General features: G+C 39.7%; 1 protein-coding gene across 1 annotated transcript in view; it reads right to left on the bottom strand.

Moving 5' to 3' along the window:
• The window catches only part of ptk7b (protein tyrosine kinase 7b), a 77,570-nt gene that overhangs the window by 26,578 nt on the left and 24,946 nt on the right, over positions 1 to 26,046 (bottom strand). Inside the window, exon 2 of the mRNA XM_015058457.1 lies at positions 2,655 to 2,951. Coding sequence (XP_014913943.1) covers positions 2,655 to 2,951 — 297 coding nt within the window. The remainder of the gene's footprint in view (positions 1 to 2,654; positions 2,952 to 26,046) is intronic.

The raw sequence follows: 26,046 nt of genomic DNA on the forward strand, positions 1-26,046 counted from the left end.
TAACTGACCTGGCTAAAAAGTATCAGGTAGACATTTTTAAGCATATACTAGTAAATATTCATATACTCACATGAGCGTGTTTATCATAAGGACATTTGTTTCAGATTCAATTCAGAAATACTTCATAATCCCCGAGGGAAGTTAAATGTTGTAACTCATTATTCATGTTTCTTCAAAGTGCGGTAGATGCCGACGGCTGTGGGCAGAAAGGATCTCCTGCTGCAGTCTGTATTACAGCAGTTCTGAAGACTCCTCTGACTGAAGACACTGCTGTTGTGTAGCAGTCTCATAAGTCAAATGCTCAGGGTTGTTGGTAATCTAAGAAAAAAATAAGTAGTCGACAGGATTCAATTTTCTGGAACTTTTTGTTTTAAATAAACGGCTCTGCTTCAAATCAGAAATTTACAACCGACTGATGAGTTTGGTTAACATCAGCAAAACAGAAACAGTCGCAATAAATCCACATTGTTCTTATTCCTCATTCTCATTTATACTTCCAGTTTTATCAGCTAGTTTTAGGACATTATAATCTAGGTGAGGCGTGAACATCTTCTGCACTGAGCTCATGAAACTTACAATATAATGGCCATCAATTACTGCAGCAAATGCAGTGCTGTAATATTAATGCACACTGATTTTAGAGCTAACTTTAACAGCTAGAGATGCCTAGATTATTGAATTTAATTATCAATGTGTGCAATATGCCAGTCGCAAAGGACTGCTTGATTGCAATAAGCGGTGGAATATTATGTTTCAGTGCATGCAAATTCTGCATGTGAATAATATTTCAGGAAAACATGGACTAGTCGTAATAAATATCGCAATATTCAGAAATATTGCATTTATGTCTTTCTGATATCACAAGGCTCTACTGAGAACATAATTAGTATGAAGCTTTTTAAATTTTGTTTTGAAACGTCTGTTGGGTCTAAAATTCAACATATTTGGAAAATAAACTCCTGCTTTTCTTTAAACACATACTCCAGATGCATTTTTTATTCAGCTTTCTTTCCTCTAGAGCCTTTTATTAATAAGAAAGAGTTATTTTAAGTGCGTGGGAATAATGGTAACAACTTGGCAGATAAATACAGTTTATTCTGGATCACGATGGAAACTCTGAAGAAGAACTGGCCGTTCTTGTCTAACTCGTTCCCGCTTTCATGACTTTAATCTGTGGGAGTGTGTCAGTTGATCTTTATTGACACGCTGGATCATCTGCAGCTTCAATGAAACTGTAGCCATCTTCGAATTCAAAAAACCAACGTACCTCTCTGGTGTTTCTGGCTACAACCCTTTAAAGATGGTGCTCAAAATCATTCCGTCTGCCTCTTCTCAGGCAGAGGGGGAGGCTTGAACTCGCATCTGTTCCTGTAATCAGCCTTTGAACAAGTATCATCACTGCAAAGAAAAACCTCCTGAAACCATCAGAATGTAGCCAAAGAGGAGAACGTGTTCCAGATGGAGACATTTTTCATCTGGTTTTCCTTTTTCTTTTTCAATCCCCTCCACTGCTATCTTTGCAAAGACTGAGACGCACAAAAGGCTTTTCAGCAACAACTGGTACCTGAGGGCTCTCTGTTATTTATCCCACACAGAGCTTGGTTGAATTCCCCTGGCATCTTCTGAAACAAGGAGACCCACTCATGTTCAGTTATGAGGTTAAACTAAATTAAGAAGCTGGCGTGCCTCCCGTCTAGAAGGCACAAAAAGTTTACAAAGCTGCCGGGTAAAAAAAGCCAGCGCAAAGAGGGCAGTAATGAACTAAATCTAAATAATTATATAGCCAGGAGGTAAATTACGCCCGCCAGCGAGTTCTCGACAAAAGCCTTTTGAGGGATATATGGGAAAAAACGGTGTTACACAACAGGGAGGAAAATGCAAGCAATAAGAAACACATGCTTGGTGGCGCACGTATCCGGTTTCCAGTAGAAAGAAGAAGCCACAAAGAACAAGGCAACAAGGTGGAAACATTCCTCCAGCTCATGAAGCCCGTCACCCAATATGCCGACTTTTGTTCAGGTTTTTAACCAGGAACTCGACACTTGGCCTTGGCGTCATTAAATAGTGCTGCAAACGTTTTCACATCTCTTTGTGTTCTTCACGTGTTGTCACATTACAACCAAGAAAATGGTGCGTAAATGTGAAAACAATATATCTGCATCAGTTGAAAGTGAATGGATCTTATCAAATTATGTTTTTTTTTTAATATCTTGTTGCCATTTGTGTCTTTTTGGAGGGGGATTGCCGTGTGGTATTTGTTCGGTATCGTTACCGTGATTGTTGTTTCAGGGCGTTTTCACACCTGATGGTCCGGCAGATTCGGTTCGATTGTGGACCAAAATTGCAACATTTGTTAGAGAAACTAGATGGAGCTAAATTGGGCGAAGACTCACTTCCCAGCAGGACAATAACCAAAAACACACAGTCAGAGATTTAATAGATCTAAGGATGTCTATTTGTTAAAATGGCCTAGTCAAAGTACAGACTTACAACTGTACTTTTACAGATACAGATGCATGACAAAATGTGGAAAAAAGATGTGAGTGCTTTGTGAGACAATGTGAAGCTCCATCAGTCAGTAAATTTTCACTCAAAACATTTGACATGTCATTTTTGTAAACGAGGTTGATTAGAGGTTAAAGGTGAACACTCACATTTGATATTAAAGGAGGCCTTAGTGGAAAGCTGTGCCATTCCGGTGGCGTGGTTCAGCACCTGGCAGGAAAAGTTGCCGGCGTCCAGCTGCCGATCCACCGCCGTAAACTTCAGGTTCCCCCCTTCTTGAAAGCGCCGCTCTGTGTCCGTCAAGCGCTTGTTGCCCTGATACCAGCTGTATGTGATGTTGGTCGGATCGCTGACTTCACAGCGCATCATGGCGCTGCGGCCGTGCAAAGCATCCTGGGACATGGGCTGCTTGGTGAACTGGATTGAAGCGGCCTGAATGGACAGAACTGGAAAAAAATAAAGAGAGAGGGAGAGAAAGAGGGAAAGTAAATGACAAGAGGATTACGACTGGGCTGCTGTTAACATTTTATAGCTTTTTTCCATTCATTAAGAGTACGCCACAGCAACCACTTAGCCATGTGGAAGAATGTGATGTTGAGACAATAATGACTCAGGATAAATTATTATGCTGTAAAAAGATCAGACCCGACTTGGAGAATTTTTTTCCCCCATTAGTGACGCCTCGGTGCGAGTTTGTCGCACATCGCATCAAATCAGGTTACTTAAAAAGATAAAAACAAACACCCTGCATTTTCTTGGACTCATAAAGCTTTTATTTTTACATCACGTTGCTGTAAACAAGATCACTTTCAGCTTCATTTACTCCTGATGGCCACATCTAAATGGAGAAAATGATGATTTTTGTTCACTTTGTTGTAAACAGATGGACCAGGAAAATGTTTGATTTGTACAAAATAACAAAAAGTTAATCTTAGAGCAGCACGTTATGTAAAAAAAACTTTTTTTCAGCTTCATATGATGTCATGATGTTGATGATGAGTGTTGCTTTGATTCTTTCATGCGTGTTTCTGAATCCCTCATATGGCAGCCGTTTGAGGGTGCCCCACTGACTGCAAATACGAAGCTCCGCCTATTTACCCAAAGCAACAATTTAAAAGTTTCAAACATCAGAACTGTAATAAACTGTGAAAAATAAGTTTGTCTTGTTTCAATGAGGATGAAGGTAAGGGAGGTAAAAAAAAATAAATAAAAAATACCCTCCCCACCCCCACCAAAAACCCAACTTAGACACTCACAGAACACAATCAGAATAGCTGATTTGGATAATCAGCAATTCTCCAAAACAACCATTAGACACCACAATCCATACCAACGGATTTGCTTAGTAAACATACCGGGAAAAATGCATCTTTTTTTTTTTTGCTACAATCACAAAGCTTGTCAGAAACTACTGGGACTTTAACTGGAACTGTGTGCTTTGATCAAACAAGACAGAGCTTTTTGGAAGTAGATTAATAAAATGAAGGGTGACTACATGGGAGAAACTTCAAAGAGTAGCTCTACCCTGAAACCCTTCAGAGCAGTGAAATGGTACAGATCCAGCTCACTCATGCAGCGACGTACCTGCAGAATTACTTCCTGCAGATCTTTCCACCTGGACACTGACTGGGGCCGCCATTTTGGCAAAAATACCACAAGGCAATTCCTTTTATCCACCTCAGATTAAAAGAACAAAAGTATCCCAGAAATACAGTTTTCATCAGAAAAATTACAGAAAAATTCCATTTAATCTGTAAAGTCGCTTCACGTTTGAGCGACTGCCACAGGGAACTGCTAACCATCTTCATGCAGGTCATCTGCCTCTCGCAACACAATGTTATCATACCAGCTTATTATCAGAAGGAACGGTCCATCGCTAAAGTCGATTAAGCATACCTTCACCTGCCTGGCAAAGGGCGTGTGCTTGTGTGTGTGTGACGGGTGTTACGAGTCTCTTAAGGGAGTGAAGCAAATCTTTTAATAATGCTACATAAAGGAGGCTGTTGAAGATGAGTCGGTCTTTGACCCTTCACATCCCACCACTCCTACCCCACTGCACTTATTACTTCAAGTTCACCTTTGTCTCAGCTGCAGGTGGCTGGATCTGACAGGTGTGCAGAGCTGAAGAGAAATTCTGGTCAAACAAGGCATCTTTTATAGAGTGAACTATGGCTCAGGCTGCAGGGACAAGAGCGGAGCATCAACGCCTCTTCTGCAGAGCAGCACTGACACAACTGCACAGAAATAATGTCTTTGTTCACGAAACTACCACAGTAACAGCCTTACAGGGACTCATTTTCCAATAAAGGAAGGAAATTAAAAACAACTGAAAGCCACAGGGGGGGGGGGAAACAACAGATTTTCTTTCCTTTGTTATAAGCATAAACTGCAAACGATATAACTGGGATTATGCACCTTCACCTTCTGGGATTATGCACCTTCTCCACATAAGATTATGCACCTTCTCCACATAAGATTATGCACCTTCTCCACATTTTTAACACTATAGTAAAGAAATGAGTGTATTTTATTGGGATTTCTTTATAAAAATGTGGAAAGATAATTTTGAAGTGGACATAAATACTGAAACCTTCACTTGTATTCAGTCAGTCTGTGCTCCTCGGTCTTCATGATGCCGTTTGTTCACTAATGTTCCCCAACAAACCTCTGAGGCCGTTACAGAACTGAGATTAAACTACAGGTGGGCTACTTACTGATTAGGTAAATTTTATTTAGTGGTTTCAGAGTGAAGGGGTGAGAATGAAAACCATAATATATATATATATATATATATATATATATATATATATATATAAATAAAACCCACTGAGGTTTGTCAACATAAGGCAACAAAATGTGGAAAAGTCCGAGGGGCGTAAATACTTCTGGAAACCAGTGAACATGAGATTTAAGGCCTGTTGGGTTATTTTATCTGAAAATGTTTGGGATTTGTGGCAAAATATATTATATAAAGAATAATAAATCATCCTTACAACATCTGGATTGTGGTGTTAAACGGAGACGCCGCGTGATTTATTGCACCAAGGATTGTAACGTATTCTTCACTCCTAAACAATTTCCACATGAGGAAGTGGATCTGTCCCATCTGTGTACAAAAAACCGGGACGAAGAGCAGCATATGGGCCGGCGAAAACAGCCTAATGATCCGACATCAACCTAAACAAGTCATCGAGAAATGTGCAGAGATAGAGGAGCCGTGGCAACAGCTGCATCCTGGGAGAACATGGCTGCTTCCGACACAAACAGCAAGGCGTTTAGGTGGAGATGCAGCAGCTCACAGGCATCCAGTTGATGATTTTAGACAGAAAGGATGACTTCCCCGGAGACGTCTCAGCAGATAAGGTGTCACATGTTGCATGATGACAGACATGAAAGTGAGTCTTTGAGGAAGGAGGGGTGGTTTGGATCTCACATTTGAAGAAGTCTGCCAAGTTTACTCTCTGTTCAAACAGAGATGGCAGCGTGACCTATATTCCTGACTAACAGGCATGAACAAAGCATTAACAGTACGAACATCATCGTATAAACAAAGACCAAAACCACAGCGGCCATTCCGGTCCTCCTCCTCCTCTACAAAAAGCCACTTAGACATATAAACTTCACCGAAGCTCTATCTGTCGGACTGAATTAACAGCTAAATTAGGTCTCGCTCTTCTTTTATAGAGCCTTCAGAGAGCTGAAGGGAAGACAGAGAGCGGCGCTTCAGGGGAGATAAGCAGAAGAATCTGATCTCCTCTTCAAAGACGGACCAGTTGAAAGGGAGAGTTTAAGATAAAGAACAAACAAAAATGCCGATAGTGGGCAAACAGGATGGGAGGCTCCAGGAACAGACAAGCTATGCAGTGGCTGCGCTCTCAACTAATGAGGTGGGGATTTTTCAGAATGCAAAAAAAAAAACAACCTTTAAAAAAAATAAAGTTGAAATATTGTCCTGTTGCATTTTTTTGTCAATATTCTATCATAACATGTAGTTATAACCTAAAAGATAAAAGAAAGAGGGAGAAAAATTCTGCTTTGAATTTTAGAAAGAATATGTATGTATATATGAAGATTATTGAAGAAAACACTAATTCTGTTGAGGAGAAAAATGTCATGATGGTCTGGAGATATTCTGCAAAAGTGTAGAAATGAGTTGTTTTTTTTTTTTGTTTAAGCTGTTCTTGCTTGTCAAGATATATTATACTTCTCAAAAACTGAAGTGCAGAACTCCAGAGAAGTCTTCAGAGTTTTCTCCCACTGCTGCACCACAACCTTCATATTTCTTGGGCACGTTAGAAAAAAATTCTGTGCAAGATATACGTCAAGAACGAATTTCAACTCCCAAACCAAGGAGAGAGAACAAATGTATCCGTTCCTGCAGATTACGCATTAATCTGGCAATCAAATCTTAGATGAAGAACTGTTTTGGGAAAAAAATTAAACCCAACCTGGAGAGGCGGTAACTAGTAATAATAATGAATCATTTGGTTTGACCAATATGTTCTGCTCAATGCACAAAGGCTAAAAAACAGACTGACAATGAAATTAAGTAGGAAAATTCAATTGTAAGTGACGGGTTTCAGGGATGAATCACAAATTAGCATTTATCTATGAACCAGTTTATTTTTTATGTTAGAAATAAAATAAATAGCTGGTAAATTATCAACCAACCTCCCATTTCAGGTGTAAAGTTAAATCATTACACTTGGGTTTGTTTTTTCTTTGTTACATTCTGTTTTAAACCATCTGAAAAGCGAAAACCCACAACACTGGAAAAGCTGGAAGCTGTAAATCAGCAACATCTTCATCGCATGTGATGATAAGACACAGGCTTTCTTTGTCACATCTATTGTTATACAAATAAAAGCAGAAACCCGAGTTTGCCCGTGGCTCTGACAATAATCACTGTGCAGGAAAAAACTCCAACTGGAAACAGTTTCTGCAGAGAGATGAGAAACAATGTTTGGATTTTGATCAGAGTTTCTGGGAAGACATTGGATGAGACAGAACCGGGGTTAACCACGGAGACGGGAATATCTGCACACAGGGATATTCTTCTTCGGCTTGTTGCACTGTCGACCCCATTAGGCTCGGTGCGGCTGTCGGGCTGTCAGGTTGAAGATACGTCTAAGTCGCCCTGACAGCCAGAACTCATCGTAATGAGCTCATCAGCAACCTACGTCTCTTCTCTTCCTTTGTCAGCTCTGTCTGCTGTCACAAGAATGCAGAGATTATGGTGAATCTTGCTCTACCAACACTCAGAGAAGAGCAGAATGCTAGCATGCAATCACAATACTTCCTTTTGTCTAAATAAAAACAAACCCGTTATAGAAAGTGGTGTTTTAAGCACACAAGATGAAAGAAAGAGGAAACGGCTTTCTTTTTGTTCAGGTCAGCAGCATAAAAGGAGATGTTATCAGTGGAAATCCTGTTATCGCGATTGTGCGTTTCCAGCAGCCCATCACACACAGCATTGTTATCTCTGAAGCGCTCTCTAAACATGCCTTCGCCTGGTGACGATGAACAGCGGTGACACAGAGGCCCGGCTCTCCTGGAGGTCAATGGGGGAAGGCGCTCGTTCATGCACAGACACAAACGGCAACACCACAAACACTTGGCACCAGGAACAGCCACCGTGGGAGCTCAAATAACCCCAACTGTGTGGTTTAGGAGCTCCTCTGCAGGCCGTGTCAACATGGGACAGCTGCTTTAAAAATGTTTTAAAGTGACGAGCTGGCAGAACGGGGAGCCTCGGAGTCGCTGAAAGTGAAAAGTGCCGGTGATGCATGAGATAGTGATTGGTGGCGTTCCACTTGGCTGTTATTTTTACCTTAATGCCTCAGTGGTAAATATTCCAGGATCTCATGCAAAGATGTCAAAAAGAAAAACCCCAAAACCCAAAAGTCGATTTACTGACAAGTGTCATTTCTCTCTTGTGTGCCACTGTTAATGAAAACATGACAGTTTTTCCCTCAAGTTCTCCACTTCTATAAAAAGTGTACAGAACCATAACCCAGTAAAGCTGCAACATGCAGCATCAAACATCTCGACTTTCTGATGTGGATCTGGGAACAATTAATGAGCCTGATTAAACGCTCTTTGTTTATTAAGATCTATAAGAGTGTGCATGACTTGGAAAGAAAATAAGGCATCATACTTGGCTCCTGTCAATCAAGAGGTCAAACAAGGGCCAAGCACATGAAGCAACATGAAAAAGTGAGTTTTTTAAAGAGATAGAGGGAGAGCACAGATGGGGAAGAAAGCAGCCATCAGCAGAACTTCTAGCAGCTGCAGTTTTATGCTAAATATAAAGTTTCTTAAACCTGTAGAATGAAAAAATGGGATCTAAAATTTGAAAAGGAGTTAAAGACAAATTAGTATTTTCTTAAATAATTAAGAAAATATCTGATTAGTAGAAATGGACTAATCAGATTCTAACATTCTTGGACTGGATATTAGGCCGAGTTTTGTGATGTTTTAGCTGAATTTACAGTGGAAGTTTAGATTTAAAGCCAATAAATGTTCTGCAAACAGAAATTTGATCAATCGTTTCTAAACATGTCACATACATATCAGTATATGCCTTGTATTAGTTTTGATTTATCAGTTTAAGGAACAAAAAACTGCAACGGAGCAGCTGTGTGTGTGTGTGTGTGTGCGTGCGTGTGTGTATAGGTGTGTGTGTGTTATAAGCTTAATCAACATCATGAACAAAACCAAAGCTAAACGGTCAAGTAAAAACATTCAGAATCACAAAATATGAGTCTCTAGTAGATGCCTACTGCTTTGCTGCAACATGTCCAACTCAGACAGATGACAGACATATTGTTATTGCCTTTAACTTACTTCTTTTTCTTTTTTTTTTAGCTGTGCTATGTTACATATCTACATTTTCTTTCCCAGTATTCTCAGTAGGCACATGACAAACTGTTAAAAAGCAAATAATTTCAAAATGATGAAAAGTGACGGCTTGAATCATTGGCGTATTAACATTTGCTGACAACCAGATGTCAAAGTGCAAGGCGGTGTGTTTTTTTTTAGAAGCTGAAGTAAAAGCTCAGCTGAGGCCGATAGCTTCAGCCTCAGCTGTGCAGACTGAGATGTCAGAGATAAATTGGAGAATGTAGGCGGAGGGCATAGTCACGGTAAGCTCCAAGGCCCTCTGACAGAGCTTTCATGGCCCGTCAGCAGCACATCAGTTTCCCTGTATGACTGAGCTGCCGTCTTTAAGACTAGATGGAGGATCTTTTCAGCAGCGTTTATGGTCTAATGAACGCACAGGAAAAACCAATCAGAGCATGAAACAGGTGAGGCAGAGTGATAAACTTGGATATTTGACAAATGTCTCAGAAAAACTACATTTCTGTGACATGATAGAGGAGAAGTTGCAAGACAAACTGTTGCGATTGTATAATCTTAAGTTTTTGTAAGTATGTCTTTGGAGTTTCCTTGATCTTGATCAGCCTTTCGAACGTGTCATTGAAAAGGCTGCATTTCTAATGAAAACACAACAGCAGAGCAGCAGTGCATGAAGCAGAAATGTGCCCCAATACAAAGAGGTCATGCTGTCCTTTTATTTAACTTGACATAAAAGACATTAAACAGGACAGCGGCACACAAGGGACAATGTTTCTGTCGAGCTATTTCACAAAGAGGGACAACTTAGTTTGCCTCAAACTCACCTCACTTTGGAATATTAACTCTAAATGTGTCCTGGATTTAGTTCAAATAAAAATTAAAAGAGGAAGAAGTAAAGTAAATTTAAAGCAGGAAAATTTTTGTTCAATTTCTGCTGGTTACCTATCGAGGTTTAGTCCTTTCAAACTTAAAATCTTGTTTTGTTTGACTAAAGGAATATTAAATTACAAGTTTCATCATTATTCTGGTCCATGAGATCTTATGGCACTGCCTGCGGGTGTTTAAAATCTAACTGAACATCTTGCAGGTTTACTTTTTTAAAATGTTCAGCCTCTGATAATCCCACAGCACAAAGTTTCTCTAGCCAAACAAGATCAAAGTTTTACACAATCAAATTTCATTATTTTCCAGACTCGGGTTACCCGATTTTCACAACATATTTTGATGGAATGGATGGAAGGATAGATAGATTAAACAATGGATAGATATTACAAAAAGATGAATGGATAGACAGAAAACGACAAACAAAACAAGACAGAAAATGATGGATGGATAATTAAAATGGATTGATAGTAAAAAAAAAGATGGATGGAAAGAGATAAAAAAAGATCAAAAACAGCTAGATGAAGAATAATAGATAAGAAAGATGAATGAGATAAAACAGCTAGACAGGTGGACAGAACAATGGATTGATGGATTGAAAGATGGATAGATAGACAAAATAACAGACAGAAAGATGAACAGATGGCTTTTCCACCTCTTTACCTTCTAAAATCTTTATGCTACATTAAACAACAAGTGTCACCAGAGGAATGGAGAGCCTGAATGTACGGCACTTAAATAATTAGCCAACACTGACAGCAATGCAGGCAGATCTTCACAGTGTGCAAATGGTTGGTTCCGGATGGATGCTACATTTAGAGTAAGGAACAGGAAATGGACTCTGGGAATCAATTATTTAGGCAGGAACCTAATGTATTTTAGATAAAAAAGAAAAAAAGAATGACCTCAGGTAGGAATTGATTCTGTGTGAAGAACATCAGCAGAAAGCATCCGTGTTCCTTCCACTGTTTCTAATTGAAAACCAAGTTCAAAGCAGTGGAGCCTGTCTGGCTTTCTACTACAGACACCGGTATCCATACATGCTGCCTAAATCCAATCGCTGCTCTCATTGTAGCAGGTAATTGGTGTGTGGAGGGATCTCACTATGCAAAGAAAATGCTGGCCTCATTATAACAAACCCCACAGAGATTACCATCAGTTCTCGCATTTTTCACTCCATCTCAACTCTGACAGCCGCGCAGGCGAGACAAAGGCCTGCTCACCAGCTTATTACTAGGCAACACTGGGATGGCAACCGGCACGCAAACTCACCTGGCGAACCCAGACTCGGCAATCAAGACTCCCATAAAGCAGCAGCAGTCATTCAAAAACTGACTAACACCAGTCCAATCTTGACATCTCTTCAACACACATTTATCTCATGTATCCTTTCTCAATCATTTTTGTACGACAGACGTTAAATATCGTAAGAAAGCTGACAGGAGAATGTCATTTCTGCTTCGCCGTTATGAAAACGCCTCATTGATGAGCCGCTGCTTGCCAGCACACCTCCGTCTTTGAAACAATCTGCTCCATATGTTCCCATGACAGGGGAAATGATGCAAACAGTCAGGCAACACGACAAGTAGCAGTGTGTGTTGAATCAGTCATAAATCTCTGAGCACACCGGGATGTGGTCCACAACATCAAAGTGCTGGGTAAGTCCCACCTCAACCCATGTTCAAAGGACGCCCTAATGGGCTACACATCCTAAGTCGTTTCCACTTCATTATTTCTAGAGGCCTGCCAAAAACTGAGCGTTGGCTCTGTTAGACCAACAAGAACTTGTACCATGGGGTTTTCAGCAAAAAACGTTCATAGTTATTTACCTTAGTTCATTAAACTTGTATTTCCAACAGTTTTACATGCAATTAACATTCAGTCAGTTTGATGGAAGGTAACGGCACTAGAGACTCTCACCTGATAAAGATGATCGTGACCAAGATGCTAAAAGATGTAAAGAACGTTGGAGGCATTGTAATGGCAGATGAGAAAGTGAGAAGTAAAGAAAACACGGATTTATTCGCAAATGATAACATTGCTGTATTCATGATTTCCTAACATCAATTACCTGCACCACTCCAGAAAAACTTTTTGATTACAAAAATATATATGTGCATAGATATTTTAAAGTGCCTTTGCCAACACTAATCTAAAAGTTTTAAATTTCCTGTTTTCTCCATACACTAACAGGAATAAATGTCTAAGCTACTGATCAGCAAAAACCTTCATTTTTATTAAAAAGAACTTGTAGGATCTTGTTTTTCTAAAAGCAACTATGTTTTAGGTGAATACTATGAAACGGCAAAGTATGAGACTCAAATATATCTTAAATGGATAAATAAGGTGGGAACTCAGCCGTTTTAACGTCCGTCTTTTGCTACATAGATGCTTTATATCTAAAGAAAATGGCAAAATGTTGATCTTGGGTCAAAAAGATTTATTGACAGAAGTAAGACTGGACAATATGGTTGAAAAATATATAAAGGTTTCACAAATAGCTATAATTATTGATTAGTTTTTAAGTTTTAAATGTCTGAAATACTGCCAAACTGGTAAAGTGACCTTTTCTGTTTTATCCACAACTTCCTCTACAGGAATGTCTGTCCCTTCGCTCCATTTGTTTTTCATTTTTAAGCAGTCATGAGGCACTGCAGCAAAACCTGAAACTTCTGCTGCGCTCATTACGGAAGAGGTTGTTGCTAGGTAACCAAAGTGAGTTGCTAGGTAACTGAAGGGGGCTTGAGTTAGTTCATGCCACCAACCTTGCTAGCTGGCCTTGAGAAATTAAGCAGCGAAAGCCTTTCTGGATCAGAGTTATTATTGAAAATTCAATTGGATGCATTAGCTATTAATATTGATCGCAATACATACATTGTTATTGATTAATTGCCCAGGCCTAGACAGAAGGGTAAAAAGTAAAATAAAATGTAAACAATCATTTTTTGAAAATAGACTTATGTTGTCCAGAATATTGGGACTCTGGCGTTCAGGTTGAACAGCTTGCTTTAGATGGCTGGCGCTCCAATATGTGACGGAGCCTCTGAAGGGGAGACGTGAACCAAATCGCTCATCAAGCTCCCCGGTCCGTCCCTCTTCACCAGCCTTCATAACTGTCATGTTGTATCTAAAACAGAGACATCTGAGCACAGCCAGCTCGCTCACACTTTCAACACCCACTCATAAAGGGCGGACTGTTGAAACACAGGCAGCTTAATGCATCTCTGCGTGACCTGCCTGCTCCTCAGCAAAGAACATGAGCTGACAGGGAGGAGAGAAGAAAGGACAGATGAAAGCGCGAGAAGCGCCGATAAGAGGTTAAACAATTTGTCTGGAGCACCCAAACAATGACGAAGACTCTTTGTTTCGTAGCGTCTAGGTATCCGATTTTATCCACGAAAGGCACCAGAAGATTTTTTTCGCCCCCTCTAAATGATTCAGAGCAATCTGGAGCTGCAGCCGCCTTTCCGCAGCTGTGCTCCTTCAAGATGAGGGAAAATATGGGCGCAATTATCAGATTAACAGGGATCAGCCGTTACTCAGATAAGGCAGGTTGGGTTGTTCCCATCTCTTTGGAGTTGGAAAAAAAAAGGTGATTTAATCCAATAATGAGAGCACTTTTAAAAAAAAAAAAAAAAAAAAAAAAAAACGGCAAAATGTGGAACAGGGGAAACTCTTTCTGCTACGCATGTTTGGATTTTTTACAACAAAGACTCCACACATGGAGACCTGATGCTAGCTGTTTACACAAGACAGCGCTTTAACTACCTTTCAGCCAGCTGAAGCATGCAAAGAAACAGAGACATCATACATGTGAAGGTCACTCTCGATATTTTTGAACAATTACAAATCAAAAACAGGAGGGCAACTCAAACAGAGGCCCGACTGTTGAAAACCAGACAAGATGCACAAGTCAGATGAAGCAGATTAAAGAGTCTGCTGTGAAAATGGGAGGCAGAAATCAGACCTGGCTGCAGAGTTACCACAGTCTCTACAGCAATATAAGAAAATAAGACAAAACAGAACGACGAGGCGAAATGTGACCCACAAAGATGGTAGATTATCTGAAATAAAACAAGAGAATGGAAAAATACTTCCACTGCAAATTTGCAGCCACAGCACACAGCGTCTCCACGGTGACAGGAACTGGTTTCACATCAGTTGTAATAATTTGTGTTTCCCTAGCCAGCTCCGGCAGTGGATGAACGCCGAATCCACGTCTGCCAATGCCATTCTCTTCTCCGCAGGCTGCTCTGGCTAATGCCTGCACGTCAGCCATTAGTGCCAGCCTGGAATGTGATGACACTCACTTCTCTGGCAAACACCCTGACAACAAGGAAAGTGAGCTGAGGAGACTTTCAGACTAAAAGAAAAAAAAAACATGAATGCATGCTTCCATCATTAAGGTTTTAGGCTTGTGTCGTCTGCAGCAGATGGCCTGTAAATTCATAAAAATCTGAGAAAAACTTTCAAAGAAAGTATCTCTGGCCCACATGGTCATTGACTTAACCATCAATGGCATTAACTTTGTGTGCTCTCTGTGTTTTTCCTTTGTACTGCAAGTTCTTTCAGGCTCAGTGCTTCTGTTTTTATTTCCTGAACAAAGCCAGGAAGCTATTAATGGCATTAACTTGGTTTTCCCTTTTTTCCACCCCACACAGAAAGTATTTCCTACACAGTGTGTAGCTGTGTTTCTGTCCAGGCCAGAGTCAGTAAACTGTGTAAACTACTTATTTTAGGTTACATCTGACCTCATAGAACATAGACAAACTACCAACAGTGACTTAGGGCATATTCACACCAGTCCTGTTCAGTCCGCTTTAATTGAACTCCAGTTCGTTTGTCTCGAATGTCTGGTTCGTTTGGTGAGGTATGAATACTCAATCTGACTGTCCAAAACAAGCAAACTCTGGTTGACCTTAAAACCTACGTCTCAGTTTGGTTCAAGTGAACTCTGGTGAGGTTCAATTGCATAATGTGGATGCCAAGTAGCCTGGAGACCTCTCCAAAAGCAAGAAGCAGATTATAGCGCAGAGCATTCTGGGTAAATAAAACCAAAATCAACGTGCGAGTCTAGCACAAACAGGAGAAACGGCTTGTGGTCTTTTACCAAAAACAAAAGAGAAATCCTAAAAACTGCTAAAAGTTGTACCAAAATGGACTTAATCTTGATCCAAAGGTGACTACATTATCTGATTGGATTTTACTAATCCAGATTTGAAATGATTTTGGATTTTTTGCATTTAGTTAAAAATACGCTGGTTTTTCTTGCGTACGGTCTTGAGATAATATCTGATGTAATTAGCGATGTACAAATAAACCAAATTGAATTAAACATGAATTACTAGTTTCAGAGGAGATCTCTGAAACTAGTGCTGCTAAAAGGGTACATCATAATATGCTAATCATCACAACAGGAGATAATAAATCAAATTCAATGAGAAAAACAAAGAGTGATTACAAAAAAGGTTGATGGAACAATGAGAAATCCTATTCTTAAAATGGAGATTCCTCCAGTCAATCCCTGGGACTCTTGGGGTCAATTACGACTCCATTAAACCTCATTCTGTCTCGCTTGTCTCCGTCCATCACATTAAATCCGTGCATCTGCAAATGGGCGTTTATAAATGGATCCCTCCGGTAAAAGCCGTTTTTACTGTCCTCATCAAGGCAGCAGTGAAAGTGCTGCTTGTTCTGGTAAATGTACCCGGAGGTTCCATCCATAAGTTAGGAGATTAAAAAAATAAATAAATAAAAACATCATCATCAAAGTTAGAGAAAGTTAAGCAAGTGACCCATATTTGGAACACAGAGTGTTCTGGACCTGCCTCTGTCCTCCTTCCCTCTCACCCACACGAACACATGCAGATGTTTATGCTGGCAGGAGGGAATCAAACAAACCTTTTTTTTTTTTTCCAGGATATGTCAGCTCTGTGGGGTGGGTTTCCCAGCAGAGCTTGGCTGCCTCTGGAGGGCCAGCTCAGCGTAGGCTTTGCAGTTTAATTGGCCCACAAACTTTCAAGAAAAAAAAAACATTTTCTGTAACTGATGTCACTGGAGGTCCTCTGGCCTAAATGGTTCAGAGACTGAGAAGCATAAGGGGGGGAGGAAATACATCTATTTTGTGAATATTTTGCAGCAAAAAAACCAAAGACATTCAACAAGATATCTTAAAAATAAATAGTAAATGCATTTGAATGTAAACAGACATTCAAAACATCACATTTTTACACTGAAAGCCCTAATATATGCCTAGAATCAACTTAGTGCTTTAATGGCAGCTGAACCCCAAATTACTATAATTAGGTCAAGTTATCTTTTAATTAAGAAAGCTTGCTGTGTCATCGTGTTTGCAAGCCGGCAGGTGGTCCGTTTGCATCACCCAGAGAGGAACAAAGGAAGGGGGAGGAAGGAAGGATAATAACGGCTTCACTGCATTTCAGTCTCCTGACAGAACTATTGTCTTCAATCAAGGCCAGTATGAATCAGCACCGACTGTACTGCCGCGCTCATTTGTGCGCAGCCATAAACGAAGACCTCCCCCTCCCGCCAGCTTTTTATTTGTTATTAAAACAAACCTTGTGGTCGAATTTCTAAAGCCTACGGTGTATTTTGAAATCATTCAGACGTTAACATTTCCCAGATTTACATGTTTTTTTTTTTTTTTTTTTAAACTAATAAGAATCTGAAAAGTGTGGCGTACATATGCAACATGTCCCCACCTCTTCACTCTGATACCTTTGGATAAAATTCATTGCAGAAACTTCCTTCATTTAAAATCAATTAATTAGTAAAGATATGTAAACTTGCATGTAATAGCAGCATAAACTATGTACAGCTGTTCTTTGAAGGACTTTAAGGTTTGTTAGGGAACATTAATGATCAAACAGTGTCATAAAAATGAGGGAACACTGTGAACTAACAATCCAGACAAGCAGAGCACTAACCAGAGATGACTAGGGTAACTGTTGAGGAGCCGCAGAAATTCACAGCTCAGGGAAGAAAACATGTTGACATGACAACTATTATTTGGGTACTTCACCAATATTGCCTTAGTGGACAGAATGGGGAAAAGAAGATATCTACAAGAGGCCGAATTGCAGTGTGCTTCAAAACTCATGTATGATGGAGCATATATGTGGACAACAAAAACTTTTTTAGGTTTTACTTTGGATATTAAAAATGTCTTCCAGTTCCACTCTGGGAGTTTCTGTACAAAATTAGAGTTTATTAGTCTTTGAAAGGACAAACTTGAACTATTATGCGATTATCAAAGTATTCTTTGAAAATGGTCTCAAAACAACAACATTATCATTTATCATAATAATTACTGGGATGATTTACCATCCAGAGAAATGTGTTATTCTGACAGGCCTAACAGTGAGGATAGGTAATGGCAGCATCATACTGTGGGGATACTTTTCTTCAACATTAATAGGAAGATTTGACTGGAAGAGGTGAAGTTAAATACACATCTTACTCTGGAAGAAAACCTGTTTGAAACTGCAAAAACACTACTTCCAAATTATGCAAACAAAACCGCAATAAAATGTATTTGAGTTTGTGGTTTTAGAAAAAGTATTGTACTTCTGGACATCAATGGCATTGAAAACCTAAATAGCTTCAAGTAAATCAAACACGCTATTTTACACACTGATTAGATATTTGAAGTCGATTCTAAAGTGGCATAAGAAAGAAAAAAAAGAGCAAGAAGGTAAAAGGGAGTTTATCATACAGTAAAATATATCCAAAGAGCAGTGAAGGAAAAGTGCCACCTTTTTCAAAGCGCTCAGGGGAGCCGATGACATTTGCACTCCCTACGATTATTTGAACAACAGAGAGAAGGGGGAGGGTGTGGCGAACCCCCTGGTGAGGCTCGCGTTTTGCTTTGAAAGCCATGTGAGAGTTTTTATTAACATAAAAACGGTTTAAGTCAAGAGAATAAATCAGACGATATTAAACTATTCGGCTGACAATTTCAGGAAAAAAAAAACAACAAAAAAAAGTCTTTATTGTGCATTTAAAATGCAACACTAAATGGTAAATTAATTCAGATTATCCAAGCGAGTATTATTATGGACAAAAACAGATACTTACAAGCTGTGTTACTTGGCAACAAGCCACTCGACACATTTTCTCCCACTCAGGTTGATCTGAGCGCAATTCAGATAATTATGCTTTTTTTCAAGAACAATCCAGCAGCACCAGTTCAACTTTCACACCTCTGCACTCAGAAAATGTGTTCACACAGCAGGCACGCAAACAGCCCAGTGCTAAATCCACCCAAATCCAATTACACATTGTTTGCATATGTTGTTCAAAGGCTGGGCGACAAGAAATGAAACATGTTCAGGTGCTGCAACGGTTGACTGAAGAATGGAGAGGCAAGATCTGGAAGGCTCCTTAGAGATAAGTGTGACTATCCAGCTGAAATGCAATAGGGGTCTCAAAAGGTTCGATATGACTGATGAAATGTTCACTTCTGCTTAAAAGATTCATTTTATCCAGATGATTTTAGCTTTGGAAAGATTTTTTGAAACGAAAAGGACAAAAACGGAGGGAGCGAGAAAAGTAAGTAGAGGGGAAAAGCAAAACGCAGAAAGGGAAAAAACAGATCAGGCTAGATATACGCCAATATTCCACTATATTTGCATTTCAGCTTTCTATTCTGAGAGTCAAGTGGGACTGTAATGCTGGCTCTGTTTAGGAATGATGTGGAGTATATCCAGGAGATCAAATAAGCAACATTTCTCTGCTAGAAGGGTTCAATTTTCTGCTCATGGTTCTGTTCTGATCTGGTTTATGGAGTAATACACGACGGCCGGCCCAGCAATGATGCTGACCAATCAACCGAAACCTCCCACCTGCTCCAATCTCCAGGGTTTAGGTAAGTTATTCTAAAAAGCAAGTGTTAACCCCATTTCCATGTGTATGGTTTTTACACCGAAATCTGAAGTTGCAAAGACTTTTACTGCAAAATGCAAAAACCTGGCAGCTTATCAGTGGTTTGAGTAGAATAGTCCTTTATTGGTAGGTGAAAAGGGAAATTTAAATGTAATTTACATCATTATATGTTGCATACATAAAGGTCAACTTAACAATGGGAACATCAACAGTGTTAAACATGATACACCTGAATACATCCAACTAGATCATACAGTGACTTTCATTCATTTTCAAAAAAACACAGCAATATTATCATTATTTGGTTTAATTGTGAAGAAATTTTAACAACACAATAGCTGTCGTAAAGTTATAAGAAAAGTTAAAAGAAAAAGAAAATGCAATTTTTATACTTGCCCCAGGCAAGTATGTGGGAGACATTGTTTAAAAATTATGTAATTTTAGCCAGAATCATCCTGTCTCTCATCTTCAACAAGTCATATCAAAACAGAGCTAACATGCTAGCATTAGCATGCACATATGCAAACTTCTCTGCATAAAAATATCAGTAATCTGTGAGCTTACTGAAGATTATAGCTGCTTGTGTTGAGTAGGATACACATTTAGAAAAAGAAATAAAAAATAAAGGTACGCATGTTTTAGAAGTCATGTTCTTGATGCGTTATAGTAGTGACTGTTCCGGTGAACTGCTAGGTAACCACTCCCTTCTGTCACTCCCCTGCACCTTTCTGCAGCTCCCCTCTGCCTGTTAGTGAGGAGAACCAGGTGGACTCAATCTTCAATCTCCTAGCAATCAGAGTGCAGCTACTTTAGTGTGACTGACCTGTCAGTCCTGGTTTGAGAGCATGAGATGCAAACAGTGCTGGCGCATTTGACTCAGAACTGTGTAAAAGTTTCAACAAGCTGTGAAAGACAGCCGGTAAGGCTCAATGCTGCTGCTCACTGCTGAATTGTTTGTTGTATTATTGGTGTTATACTGTTTAGTCTTATTGAGGTCAAGTTAGTGGATTGAAAAGAAAAAAGGAAATACACTTGGTGTTTATTGGTTAAAGTAGAAAGAAAAGGAAATGTCAGTTGGAATGTCTGTGAGGGTATTTAACAAATTTTGATAAAAATGAAATGCCAATTTATGTATTGCTGTCGAATCAACAAAAAAAAATATATTTATTCTTTTAAAAAAAAAAAGTTATTTACTTTATTAATGTCAGAATGTAATAGATGTCTTTCTGTTTCTTTTTGAGGTTTTTCACCTATTGAGATGAGCTATGTGGGCCATCATGTAAAAAATAAAGATGAGTCAACGAAATTAAAGTCTCTCTGAGTGGGATCAAGTTGAAAGTTCACAGTGGAAACGATCCTTTTCAAGTGGGGATCACACAGTTAATCAAACCAGAAAGAACTTGACAGTGACCTTGCTAAATGCTTGTTTTGAGGCTGTTGTACATTAACTATGGTTTGGACAAAATATCAGTACCTGCCAAGGAAAACAGACTGTGGGAGACAATGATCCCAGTGAAAATCATCCAAAGCTGATGAAATGTTTCCACTAAGTTGTTTAGATAACTGATCTGGTTTTTACCCAGAAATAGGAGGTAAGGTGTGCAAACATCTCTAACCCAAGGTCACTTGTTCGTATCTGTCTTTGTGATCTTATCTCTACATCTTGTGCATTCATCCACCAGGAATTGGGTTTTCCCAATGCAGAGGGAGTGGAAAGAGGAGGAGCTATCAAATCCTGCAAAATAGAGGCTTCTTTTTAAACCCACTTGAAAAAATCGGGGTATGATCTGTGCAAGCAAATATACTCACAGAGTGAAGTACTTTCTCTACGAAGTCTAAATTGAAGGTTTTAAGAATAACATCAAAGAGTCAGGGTTTAAACAGAGAGCCGATACACTTTATTCAAGACTAAATTCCCTTTTACGGTTAACATTTGCAAATATTTTTCCCATCCTTCACACAATGACGTTGTGATGAGTTGTTCAGTCTTCAGTACACACAAAGATAACAGACGTGTCTCCTCTCGTCTTCAGTGTAAACAGCATTGAAAAGCAGTGAGGCCTGACCGGCACAATGACCTCCCCCCGAGCGCCCTGCCACTCACACTCTGAGCAGAGACACCTCACTGCGGGAGGTGGCGCAACCCCCTGAGACTTAACGAAATGACACCTTCACACACACCCACACAATCCCAGTCATGCAATTATACACTTTAAGGCCCCTAATTGGCCTGCCTGGCCGTTCGTGAATGCTAACTGGGTGCGGAGCCGCAGCTGTTGTTATAGGAACTTCCCTCAAAAGGTGAGGAGGGGAGGAAAAGAAGAAGAGGAAGGGAAGGAGAGTTTGTGTGTCTGGGATAAAGAATCTGGTTTCATGCTGTGGTGTCTCCCATGCCAACAGCCAATTACCTGCGTGTGAAGCCGGAGCCCTGCCCGTCTCTCTGTCAGAGCCCGTCTCGTCTTTAAGCACGATTGGACAATGCCGCTTCCTGTCTGCAATCCCCTGTCAGTCTGGAAGACCACGGGTAAGCTGCTATCCTACCATCATTTCCACATCAGTGCCCTGGTGATATTTTTGTTTTTCTTAGCCCTTTAGCCACTTTTGAGTTCTTTTTGAAGAAAAACATTGTGGGCTTTTGTCAGTTCTAGGCTGCACTGGGAAAACCGCCCAGACAAGTTAATGGCCATTTAAGTATTTTCGTAACCTAAACACCTGTAGAGGTCATGGTCCTTGCACGTTTTTCCAGTTCAACATTTCATACTTTTAAAGGCTCAAACTAGCAGTTAAAAAACTAATCTCTGGCCCATTTTGGAAAATGAAAACATACGCGTTCAATGTTTCTGAAGTGGTGAGGCTGACAGAAGGACAGGACAGATGGATGCAAGCATCCCGAAGAAAGTTATCAATGAGCCGGCCATCCCTTTGTGCTTCAGTCCTTTCATTAGTTACAAACGTACTGACTGACTGATAGAGTGACTGTTTGATGGATGAAGTGATGCACCGATAGGTGGATGGACAATCCTTGGACCAATTGATTGATTTATGAACGGACAGACAAATAATTGGGTAGAATGACAAGGACAGACAGACTGACTAATGAATCAATGGATCGACTGGCTGAAGGATTGATGGATCTATAGATGACAAACTCTATCAACGAGCAAAAAACAGAGGAATCTCTAGATGCAAGGACTGTGGATGGACCAAACCATTAACTGATGGGACAAATTGCTTGATGAGACAGATATAAAAATGGACAGACTGATGGATTTGTGGATGAACAAAATGATCAATTTGTATCTTTTTTCTACATCAGAAGTCTTTAACTCCAATCCTTGAGTGCCGTTCTGCAAATTTTGGATGGATCCCTGCTCCAACACACCTGAATCAAAAGCCTGAATTACTTCCCTGGAAATTTCTTCCCAGGAAGTTTTATAAAGACCTGGTCCTTTACCGTTCATTTGATTCAGGTGTTTTGGGGGCGGGGATGTATCCAAAAGTTGGAGAACAGTGGAAGTGCAGGCCCCGGGTCTGAAATATGCAACCCAGTTTGAGAAATTCTTATATTTATTGAGAAGACAACAGGATATAAACAAAGTCTTGAATAAAAAAAGTCGTTCAATTTCCATATGTGAATTATAAGCCTGGCGGGCCATCAGGCTTTATTTGTGCCCCTGCCAGGCACCTTGTTTATTTTTTTTAGGATGTTTTAATGTTTGCCCCTTTTTAAGACTCTATAGTTGGTGTTCAGGTATTAATCTTCGAAGAACACAATTATCAAGTGATATTTTCAAATTTCTTGCCAACTTTAAACATTTTAACCTAAAAAAATGGCAATCATCCAGCAGCCTACCATCAGGTTTAGAAAGTTTTCTGGGAGAAACCCTGGACAGAAACTATTGTTTTTCCTTTAAATTGTCATTTTTGTACATTGGTATACATTTTCTAAATAAAATAAAAAAATTAAGTTTAGACGTTTTCAAAAAGATTGCACTTCAGTTAAATTAGTCTAAGATTGTTCCATGCTACTCTGTCAACAAGCTCAGTGACTGATCACCAAAAAAAAATTAAAAGCTGAGCCAAGAAGTTTTTTTAATCTTCTCATAAAAGTAACAAATACTAAGCAAGTAAAAACAAGAATCACGGTAGCATTTCTATTCACGTCCATTCAGGCAAAACCAACTCTGAAGGATTTAGTTGACATTTAGAGTTGGAGGGGAAAACAAGTCATGGAGACATTTTTAGGCTTACCTTTGATGGAAATCAATGCATCAACCACATCGAAGCAAACATGCGGAGAGAAGGAAAGAAAACAGAAATGTTAGCCACAGGGTCAACACTGACTCCATGAGACAAACAGCAGAGGTTTTCTGTCTGCAGCATCTTCTGTTTTTTTAATGTTTCACAGAGTTTAGCCTCAGGATAGCATAGCCCTGTCCATTGTTGTGAGGCATTTTCTTAAATGCACTTTTTGTTTAATGTATTGCTTCTATAACCGCGCGATGCCTCCTGGCAAGTGATCCCTTATGAAGCTGAAGTGAAAGCTGGGATAGATAAATCAATCCAGGAGTAAACATGACTCCACCTATTCATCCTTCATATTTCGCCCCCTTCACCTCCCAAACTGTATGGCTTTAATGGATTTGGTTCATGAGCGCTGGCAGTGAAAACCTCCCAGCAGCCCTGGTGGTCTCGTGGGCCAAGCCAGAGGGCTTCTGGGTAATGCTTTCATCTGGGAAAGAGTAGTTAAGGTCAACAAATCTTCCTCTGCTGCGTTCTCACTGCCTCAAAGGAACAATCTTTGAAAAGGTTTCTGAAAGCCTCTGTAAGCAGAGAAAGAGAAATCTATTTTCCTTTTGTGTTCACGGTCTGACTCCACTTTTTTTGTCTTTTTTAAAAAAAATAATATTCTGACCATTTTGCGCCAAACAGAGGGAACATCCAAGTATACTCAAATCTGGAAAACAAAGATTTTCATTTTCCAAGAATCTTAAGGAGCAAGATCTCTGCCACCAGGCGAGACCCTTTGCCCCGCTATTTATCCCCTAAGCCTTACTGACACGCCAAGCACACATTGCTTTATTGCCTGTAAAATACACACAGTGGCCTATTTATAAGAGGATTAGGTAAAGAAAGGCCAACAGCAGGAGGGGTTTTGGGGTCTGCCAGCATTCCCTGCTCAAGGAGGAGGGTCTATACAACGCGAAGCTAAACAAAACTTTACGTGACCTGTCGATTTAAGCAAGATGAAGTTTTCTAGGCTGAATATTTTTTTGTTTGCTATATAAACGACTTGTTATTGTGGTTTCTAAGCAATATGAGACAGAAATCAGCCTGGGATCACCATATGAATTTCTCTCTGGTGCAGATAATGTAAGGATCTATATTAATTGCAAAACATATTTACAGCTAACTGTGCTAATCTCTAATTTGCATGTGTAAAACATTAAAGAAAAAAACAGATGCATTGTTCCTGGTCTTATATTTCAAACAAGATGTCAATGAACTTCTCATCTGGCTTCATGTTTAAAAACAAAAATGTCTGACGCACATTTAAGCACAATACTATTTCATTAAAGCCAAATTGAATGTTGTTACTCTTTCCAATTCTAGGTTCAATAATGAGATGCACTGAGAAAGCTCGCAACTATAAAGACTTCTCTGATTTTGTTCATTCATGTCTTTGTGAGGCAGCCAATGTTGTGATTTTTATCTTGAAAAGTGCTGTATAAATAAAGTTTTACTTACTTAATCAAATAAGGAATAAATAAGATTGGTTCCTTAGTGGCTATACCAATAAAAAGGCAGAAAAGCACTAAAATGTTGGAAAAGTTGTAACAAAAAAGTGGCATCCATGACAAAAATAACTGCATATATTAAATATAACACAACATAATTTATTAGCTATAAATTCTACTTTTGAGACCTCATTGATATCTGGTTTGATATCCTTTTTTTTACCATCCATCAAAACCAAAACATTTCCCGCTGCCTGAAATTCATCTTTAGCCAGCTTCAAAGAAAACGCGTCCAATAAATCAGCCTCTACGAGGTCTGTAAGGTAACCCTGACCGTTAGGCGTCATCAGTAACTGCCTCCCCCCGCCCATGTATCAGTAACACAAAGAGGCGCTCTGCTTCCCCTCACATCAGTGATGACCGCTCCCTCCAGACATGGTGATTTAATGATTTTTCACTGGCTTCAGAGGCTTTAGGAAGCAGCAGTAAGTCATCCTTTTCCTGTTATTTTACACCACCATCTGCAACCCCAAAGAAGGTATTTTCCAGCAGAAAATTATGTGATGAATTATGCACAAATGGCAAACAACAATGTATTGAGTTACGCTTTTAAAATGGTTATATCCATGCACAATTCCTGCCCTCCCAGCCTCCCATCCCAGGCGTCCGTTAACGGCCTGATCAACCTTTCCATCTGGCCTTGACCCAGAAGCCAGGCTTTAGGGCTAACAACACAGACCTGGTCCAGTTCTCAGGTATCAGACCTATTGAATTAAAGCCAGGAGGGATGGAGTAGAATAGCATGCAACCTCCTCCCAACCCACCAAGGCCCAGAAGGACAAGATGAAGGAAAGCAGAAAACACCAGGCTGGAGATTATTCATTCATTCCCAGACCTGTACTCTCAACCCGTTTGTTTCCATTCTTCATTTCAGTGAGAAATATTGATCTGTAGCCCTGTGAAGCTCAAACTCCAGTCTAAAGGAGGCCCAGATATTCCCCAGTGATGGCGTGATAGTCTCACACAAAAAGGATATGAGCTAATTTATACATAGATGGGACAAATTCTCTGGTTATTGGAAATCTCTGCACTTTACATCCAGATAAATGTATGGTATTAGATTCCCACATGATGGTGGTGCACATCATAACTTGATTAA

The sequence above is a fragment of the Poecilia latipinna genome, unplaced genomic scaffold (assembly GCF_001443285.1).
Source record: "Poecilia latipinna isolate Pla-1442-1.1 unplaced genomic scaffold, P_latipinna-1.0 Scaffold1542, whole genome shotgun sequence".
In the NCBI taxonomy this organism is placed as follows: Eukaryota; Metazoa; Chordata; class Actinopteri; order Cyprinodontiformes; family Poeciliidae; genus Poecilia; species Poecilia latipinna.